The sequence below is a fragment of the Cornus florida genome, unplaced genomic scaffold (genome assembly GCF_030987335.1).
Source record: "Cornus florida cultivar Cherokee Brave unplaced genomic scaffold, ASM3098733v1 CherokeeBrave_3.0.0_Hap2_Chr10, whole genome shotgun sequence".
In the NCBI taxonomy this organism is placed as follows: Eukaryota; Viridiplantae; Streptophyta; class Magnoliopsida; order Cornales; family Cornaceae; genus Cornus; species Cornus florida.
The window spans coordinates 60535212-60544429 of NW_026775580.1; the positions used below are offsets into that span (position 1 = coordinate 60535212).

General features: G+C 38.2%; 2 protein-coding genes across 2 annotated transcripts; one reads left to right on the forward strand and one right to left on the reverse strand.

Annotated features, from left to right (window-relative positions):
* Positions 1-1941: 1941 nt before the first annotated feature.
* Positions 1942-3412, reverse strand: LOC132278946 (extensin-like). The gene has a single exon (XM_059780853.1). It carries the CDS (start codon positions 3367-3369, stop codon positions 2206-2208), a length of 1164 nt encoding a protein of 387 aa, XP_059636836.1. The 5' UTR covers positions 3370-3412; the 3' UTR covers positions 1942-2205.
* A 3296-nt stretch (positions 3413-6708) lies between these two features.
* Positions 6709-8946, forward strand: LOC132277679 (glycine-rich cell wall structural protein-like). Its single transcript, XM_059779521.1, has 4 exons — positions 6709-6766; positions 7424-7513; positions 7703-8779; positions 8843-8946. Exons 1-4 carry the CDS (start codon positions 6709-6711, stop codon positions 8944-8946), a joined length of 1329 nt encoding a protein of 442 aa, XP_059635504.1.
* Positions 8947-9218: the final 272 nt, after the last annotated feature.

Genomic DNA, 9218 nt, shown 5'->3' on the forward strand with positions numbered 1-9218 from the left:
TTTTGCAACTACTAAAATAGGCCAGGGTGGTGATAAACTAAGTTACACAATTCTTGTCACGTTTCGTGCACGCTGTGCGCGTTTTTTGCTTCTGCTCTCACTTTGTGTAATTTAGATTTTGTCGTTTTTTTACTACCACTCTTATACCCACCGTCTCTCCCACTTTGTATAACTTATTTCAAAAATATATACACCTGTTCACCCCCCTCTTATTTGAAATTGAGCCTTTGAGTTATCCAAGTTTCATACATATGTCACGCATTTCCCTTCTATTCCCTTGTAGCAAGAACAATCAATCTACTAACCCGCCATTTTAATATAAAAGCATAATGAAGCAGCACTATTAATTAATAGCCCAGAAGCTGGATTATACAGTTTAAAAGTGTATTACCTGAATTCTCTACTCACCATTCGCATTTGTATTGCGAAGTTGGATTAGACAGTGAAAAATGAAAATGATGTATTTAGGGTAGTCCACCATCCTTTAGTTAAATGCACCAAGATTCCCAGATTTTGCCGTGGACGTAAATTTCTGCTTAACCAAATTTTGAATTAGATATTGGATCATTCCAAGATAGAGTGAAGACCCTACATTCTACCTAACCCAGTCTGACATTGTAGACTTGTTGGTGCTAACATATTGAAAATTGTTAATGTAATTTGAATGCAATTGTTTGACTTTTCAAAAAAAAAAAAAAAAATGCAAGTGAATCCCAATTACGGGAATCCACATAGTTCTTCAGCTGACATATTATGAATAATTACAATGTATGTCAATCCCAATTACAAGAATCCTCATTGTTCTTCATAGTATGCAAATCCAAATCAATTTACAATTTCTTAGACTCTGTTTTCATTGAAAAGAGAGAAAAGAAGAAGGAAAATGAGATCTTAGCCATTAATCACTAGCCACTTGACCAAGAAAGAAGAGTAGTCTTTTTTTTTTCTTTTTCTTCTTAGTTAACCTGAGTGTTCAGGAAGGCACGAACCGCTCAACAACTCAATTAATTTTTGAGGGTTCAGAAGAGCGCCTCTCTATCCAGGCTAAGTAAGTCACTATACGGACAGCGAAAGCTAGTCACAAAGAAAATCCAATGGGAATCGATTTCTAAATTTTAGACTTCTAAATATCAAAGTCCAGCTATTAAATAACTCTGTCATTTTTAAAGTGGATAAAGACGTCTTTTTTTATTTTTATTTTTTTATTAGGTAAATGTATGAAGAAGTCTTTGTTTTCAAATTCCATTTGGTTTCTTCAGCCAAAATGTCTGCATACATGACACCTAATAACCCATTATTAAAAGTATGGAAAATGATATTCCAGTCAATTTGTGGTTGTAAAATATTATCGGTTATTTTGTCAACAAATAGTACAAAATAACTTTATTATATTCATGCACCCATAGCACTTCAATAAAAATGGGAACTATTATATGCTAAAATGCAAGTCCACATGAGTAAACATAGAGTCTCTTTGTAGCAGTGTAAGCAATCCTTAATTTTCAGCACTGCTTCATGATTTAGGAGCTCTGATTTACCTTTCCATCATCACAATATTTTATATAAAACTTGTATTTTAGCTATTGATTTTCCTTGGAGGGTTCTTACCTTCGTACTAACTCAAGATATGTTTATTGAACTCTATGTGTTAACAAGGAGTTATTTGTATAAATAGGTATAATTCATGTGATTAAATAGGTATAAATTAAATAAGTACATTAAAATACAAAAAAAAAAATTCTTCGTCCTATAGATAGATATAGGATCTGTTGAACAATTAGGTAGAAGTACATTTTATGCAATAGTTATTTTTTATATTTTTAAAAGCATGGAAATTAATTCCAGGATTGGAAGTAGTAGGATTGATTCTCATAATAATAAATTAAAATACCTAGTTTAATCAGGAAAAATAAATTCCATTGCTGTTACTTTGATCACACGTGAACAAATATAATACAATACAATATTCAATCAAATGAATACAAACCCATCAGACAATATTTAATCCAGAATTTGCAGAAGAGGGTGGACAGATATGTGACATGTACTATACACTTCTATCGATCAACAAATGGTATGTGTGTGTGTGTTTTCCAATTCAAGAAAACCCTACAAGAAGCAAACAAAAAAAGACACTTCCAATAAGCAGAGCTAAAATGCAAGCAGATTGTATGATCTTTAACCACATTAATGCCGATGGCTTGATTATGCATGACTACTACTTGCAGCCCCTGCGACACCGGGTTGTGAACTACCATAACTGGAAATGCCTCCAACTTCATGAATTTGGCCATAGTCCTCCTCAACTACTACTGCCACAGCCTCAGTTTCTTCAGCACACGGCGGCGGTGGCTCCTCGGGGCAAGCAGGTTGCTCTTCGACACAAGCAGCTGCTGCTGGGACCAGTATGGGCTTCTTTTTCTTCTTAGCGAAGCAGAAGAGGCCAACTGCAAGGAATGCCAAGAAGAATAAACCACCAAGAGAGACACACACCACTATGACGGTTGTGTGGTTGTTGCCTCCTCCTCCTGGAGGCGGCGGCGGTATTAGAACGTTTGATGGTGGTGGTGGGATTGAGTAGTTTGGTGTAGGTATTGTAGGAGGTGGTGCAGCAAGTGGTGGCTGACCTGGTGGTGTTGGTGGTTGCAACTTTGGTGGTGGTGCAGCATGTGGTGGCTGACCTGGTGGTTGCCACTTTGGTGGTGGTGCAGCATGTGGTGGTTGACCTGGTAGTGTTGGTGGTTGCAACTTTGGTGGTGGTGCAGCATGTGGTGGTTGACCTGGTGGTGTTGGTGGTTGCCACTTTGGTGGTGGTGCAGCATGTGGTGGTTGACCTGGTGGTGTTGGTGGTTGCAACTTTGGTGGTGGTGCAGCATGTGGTGGTTGACCTGGTGGTGTTGGTTGCAACTTTGGTGGAGGTGCAGCAAGTGGTGGTTGACCCGGTGTTGTTGGTGGTGGTGCTGTTGGTGGTTGCCATTTTGGTGGTGGGCCGCTAATCGGTGGTGGTGGTCTGCTAGTTGGTGGTGGTATTGGTGGTGGCAAGTGATGTGGTGGCGGTGGAGTTGGTGATTGTGGTGGAACCGGACCACCACTAGGGTTTGGTGGCGAAGCAACGGGAGGTGGTTGGACGCACTGACAAGGTGGTGTTTGTGGTGGTGGCGGCGGCGTACTACATGCAGGTGGAGGTGGTGGTGGTGGCGTGCATGCAGGTGGTGGTGGTGGTGGCGGTGGTGGCGTGCATGCAGGTGGTGGTGGTGGTGGCGGTGGTGGCGGTTGCGCCGTGACACAAGCAGGTGGTGGCGGCGGCAACGCTGGTGGAGGAGGAGAATAGTATGGATAAGCCATGTCAATTCTCTTGCGGAGACTCATTTTCTAATGACAATGTTACCAACACTAGGATGCAATGAATGGATAAAACTGATCACAAGGATGGGCTATATATATATACACACACACACACACACACACACACACATCCAAAGGTGGCTTCAAATTTATTTATAATCCCAACTATATCACATAGTCCACTTGTGTTATAATTAGTGAGCTAATTCTCTTAGACTCTAACTAAGTTTTTGGTGACTTGGATTTACAACATTAATAAAATTATTGATTCAACGGTTGGAGCAAACCAGATCAAAACATTTTGGACGGTCCTTGTTTATCCCATCTTAATAAGCACATCTAATTTGTTAGGTGTAAAAGGTAACGCTACCTTTAAAAAAAATGCACATGTCTAAAAGACACAAAAGTAATGAGTACCAAACTCATCATTGGTCAAAAAAATCTTTGTTTTATGAATATAGGATCAAAACATTATCTTAAAAGCACATTAAATTGTGACAATAGTAGCACAAGTTGGGATTATAAAATTGTGTGAATGATAACACAAGTTGTGTTGTTCTTTAACTGATCCTAGTGTGTACCCACAAAAAGAATATTTGTTAGTTTGTTTGTGATGGACAAAATCTAATTAAGAACTTTCATCGAGGCTTTGAGTATAAGTAATTGAAATTAATGTCCCGTGAACCTTGTGCTTGCTTAAATTGTACGAATTACAGATTGTATTGTCCAACATGTATGTGTGTGTATATATATATTTCGTTAAATATGTCCTACATATGTTTGACTGCTTCTATGTATGATGTATCAATGTTATATTGTTTATTTGACATCATTGTCATGCATCATTCCCTATGATAGATACATTTTTAACTCATTGAATTTATAACTAATTTATCTTAATTAATTAATCTTTAAGCTTATTACAACTTGGCTTTCTCATAAACAATTTGCTTGCTTCACGCCACAAGTTCCGCGACCGGCCGAGATGGCATGCTAGTGGACTTAACAACATGCTACGTAAGCAAATGCTCTATCGGAAGTAATTTCGATTTCTCAAATTGTCCCGTCTTTAAATAATGTAGATTTTATTTTATTTTTTATTATTATCGAATCAAAATCAAAGATAGTACTTCCAAAATCTTACCAATTATGATTAACTTGTACCTCAAAAATTTGACCATATTAAAGACAATTTTAGTAAGTGGTTCTGGTACGTAATTAATGTAAGCAAAAATCATGTTAAATTGCAACTTAGATATTTGGAACTACAACTTGATTCGTTACCTATACTTAAGTGAAATATTTGGAAACAATACTTTATAGTAATTATTTGTGGTAGTTTGTTATATCTATTTTATTAGCATATTCATTGTAGTACTACTATGATTAAATGAAGTTATTGAATCTCCATATATATATATATATATATATATATATATATATATATATCATGCACATGGACAGCTACGAGTGAAGCTCATTGAAGTGTTATGCACAAATTGAAAACATGAAGAGTATACACTTCAACATATTGTTCTAAACCATGGAAGTTCTCTTTCATTGGTTGCTCTGTTGTACATATTTCTTATTTATAAAGCTTACCCTTTTAACCAAAAAAAAAAAAAAAAACAAACATGCATATTGAAAATGTTGACTTGATGTAGGTTCATGCAGGATAAGTTTCTGGTCATGATATGTATATATAGTCTTGGACGCTTAGATATTAGATGTCTTATTACTTTGTATGTACATATATGCAATTTTGTATTGATGCTAGATGTCTTATTACTTTGTATGTACATATATGCAATTTTGTATAGAAAAAAGTGTTTTAGTCTGTTTCCGTGTCTATGTTCGTGTCACTAAACTAGAAAGCACGAATATAGGAATGGATTAGAAGTTGATTTCTTGTATTGGTTCATCAATTTCTTGGGGAAAACCTCTTTTTTTACTCTTCTCCTTGCATTTCTTAGTTTGTTAGAATATATATATATATATTCTAACACTTCTTAGAATATATATATATATATATTAGTTTGTTAGGAATGGATTAGAAGTTGATTTCTTGTATTGGTTCATCAATTTCTTGGGGAAAACCTCTTTTTTTACTCTTCTCCTTGCATTTCTTAGTTTGTTAGAATATATATATATATATATATATTCTAACAAACTAAGAAATGCAAGGAGAAGAGTAAAAAAAGAGGTTTTCCCCAAGAAATTGATGAACCAATACAAGAAATATATATATATATATATATATATTAAATGCAAACTGGAAAGCTGACCAATTTGACTAATCTTAGCTTCCATTTCAAATTGATTGCGTGCAAACAAGACCATTAACCATTATATCAACTACATGCATTCATTAGTCAAATATATGATAAAGTCATCGGTGCATGTTTGAAATATATGTAATCCCTCATGAAATTTGATTGCATTACAAGGTGAAGAGATCGACAAGGGGAGAGACTAACACTTATATTCTTTAGATCATTTAACATCAGTGATCAGATTTCGAGTACAATTCATGTACATCTATTGTAATTAATTATCTGAATGATTAGGGACGGGTCAGAAAATTGTGTTAGAGAGAATAATAGTATAATATTTTAGTAATTTTAGTGGGAGCTATAGTGTAATTTTGTAGTTATATATATATATATATATATATATATATATATATATATATATATACTTGTACATACATCCGTCCCGGCCTGTGGATGAGGATATTATTTGAAAACTCGAAATATTTTGTATACAATATTATGTTTATTGCTATGTACTTTAAAAGCTTAAACTTGATTATTTATATTCACTAATAATTTTACGAGGAAGATGTTTTTTCAAAACTTTAAAAGAAAAAAAAAACAAAAGAAAAGGAAAGAAGAAGATATTTTTTCAGGATGCATTACATTAAATCAAGCATGTAAAATTAAAAGGGTCTTTTTTTTTTTTTTTCTTGTTTATAAATATACACACACGTATATAAATTATTTCTTATGATTTACAGAGAGAAGAAAAATAATGCTAACTAAGACAATTAACAACCTCATCTATTTATATTACTCCCCATCCCCTTCCCAATTTTTCTGGCTCCGCCGGTGTAGATATGGTCACACTCTCCGCAGTTGCTATATTCAAAACACGTTTACATAATTAGGAGATATTTACAAGTGTCAGCAACATTCCCCACATCACACAATTGACTATTTTCTATAAACCAATTCTTAATTATAATTGCAATCATCCCACCTTCAATCCTGGTTAATAAAAATTTTAGGCAAATTCATCCCAAACTGCCCAGTTGTCATCCCTATTCTTCACTCGGCTCATAGCTCCATCCTATCATTGTGGTGAATGGTAGTATCTCTTCAGAAACAATTAATATTTCAGTTTATAATCATTGATGTAATAGGTACGTCTACCATACGGACTACCGTTTTTCAAGCAAATCAAGGTCTGAAACCATTGGGTTATGACTTATGAGAATCCTAGTGACACCACTTGTAACATAAATATCCAATATCTCCAAGGATCATTGAAATCTAGGTGCCACGTAAGTAATATATGCATGGAAACTTTCAAAAAAAGAAAAAAAAAATTATATATATATATATAGTATCCTTGTAGCAGTGTACGCTAACCTTAATTTTCAGCGCACTGCTTCATGATTTAAGAGCTCTAATTTGCCTCTTCTTCATGTCGATCAATATTTTATACCGTATAAAACTTGAATTTTAGCTATTGATTTCTGCTATCTACTTTGATCACCAAAAATAAAACAAATACTTCTCATTACTTTTACTTTGATCACACGTGAACAAATACAAATAAAATCAATCAAATAAATATAAACCCATCATACCATCAAACTTAATTAATATTACAATTCAAAAAGACACATCCACAAAGCAGAGCTACTTGTATGATCTTTATTCACATTGCCGACGGCTTGATGATGCATGTGTAGTAATTGCAGCCCCGGTAACACCGGGTGGTTGCGAACCACTACCACTGTAAATGCCTTCAGCTTCTTGAATTTGCTCACATTCATCAACTGCTATTGCCACAGCCACAGTTTCTTCAACACACGGTGGCGGCGGAGGTGGCTCCTCGGGGCAAGCAGGTTGCGCTTCGACACAAGCAGCTGCTGCTGGGAACAGTATAGGCCTTTTCTTCTTCTTAGCTAAGCAGAAGAGGCCAACTGCAAGGAATGCCAAGAAGAACAAACCACCTAGAGAGACACACACCACCAGGACGGTTGTGTAGTTGTTGCCTCCTCCTCCTCCTGGAGGTGGCGGTGGTATTAGAACGTTTGATGGTGGTGGTGGGATTGAGTTGTTTGGTGTAGGTATTGTAGGAGTTGGGATGCTGTTAGGTGGTGCAGCAAGTGGTGGTGCTGGCGGTCCCCATTTTTGCGGTGGTGCGGCTACTGGTGGTGTTGTTGGCTGCCAATTTTGCGGTGGTGCAGCAAGTGGTGATGGTGTTTGTGGCTGCCAACTTTGGGGTGGTGCAGCAAGTGGTGGAGCTGTTGGTGGTTGCAAATTTTGTGGTGGTGCAGCAAGTGGCGGTGCTGGTGGTGGCCATTTCTGTGGTGGTGCAGCAAGTGGTGATCTTGGTGGTGGCGCTGCAAGTGGAGATGGTGTTGCTGGTTGCCATTTTTGTGGTGGTGCAGCAAGTGGTGATGTTGTTGGTGGTGTTGCTGCAACAGGAGGTGGTGATGTTGGTGGTGCTGTTGGTGGTTGCCATTTTGGTGGTGGTGCTGGAAGTGGTGGTTGCGATGTTGGTGGTGTTGCTGCAACAGGAGGTGGTGATGTTGGTGGTGTTGCTGCAACAAGAGGTGGTGATGTTGGTGGTCCGCTAGTTGGTGGTTGCCATTTTTGTGGTGGTGATGTTGGTGGTGGTTCGCTAGTTGGTGGTGCTGTTGGTGGTTGCCATTTTGGTGGGGGTGCTGGAAGTGGTGGTGGTGGTGGTGGTGGTCTACTAGTCGGTGGTGTTGTTGGTCTTGGTGGTTGCAACTTTGGTGGCGGTCCACTAGTTGGTGGTGGTGGAATAGGTGATTGTGGTGGAACCGGACCACCACTAGGGTTTGGTGGCGAAGCAACAGGAGGTGGTTGCGATGTTGGTGGTGTTGCAGCAAGTGGTGGTGATGTCGGTGGTGTTGCAGCAAGTGGTGGTGATGTTGGTGGTGGTCCGCTAGTTGGTGGTGGTGTTTGTGTTGGTGGTTGCCATTTTGATGGTGGTGCTGGAAGTGGTGATGTTGGCGGTGGTGCACTAGTCAGTGGTGGTGTTGGTGTTGGTGGTTTCCATTTCGGTGGTGGTCCACTAGTTGGTGGTGGTGTTGGTGGTGGCAAGTTATGTGGTGGCGGAGTGGGTGATTGTGGTGGAACCGGACCACCACTAGGGGTTGGTGGCGAAGCAAGGGGAGGTGGTTGGACACACTGACAAGGTGGTGATGGCGGAGGTGGTGGTTGTGCCATGATACATGCAGGTGGCGGTGGTGGCGGAGTACATGCAGGTGGAGGTGGTGGCGGCGGCGGCTGTGCCGTGATACATGCTGGTGGAGGTGGGGTCTGTGGTGGTGGTGGAGAATAGTATGGATAAGCCATGTCAATTCTCTTTCGGAGAGTCATTTTCTGATGATACTGTTGTACTCAATGTACCAAAATACTTAATGCAATGGATGGATGACATGGATTATATGGATGGGGTATTATATATATATATATACAGACACATCCAAAGGTGGCTTGAATTTTATTCATAATCTCAACTATATTACATTATTCCACTAATCTTATAATTCGTGAGCTAACTCTCTTAGACTCTTACTAAGTTTCTGGCATGAGTTGTATCAACGAAATTAA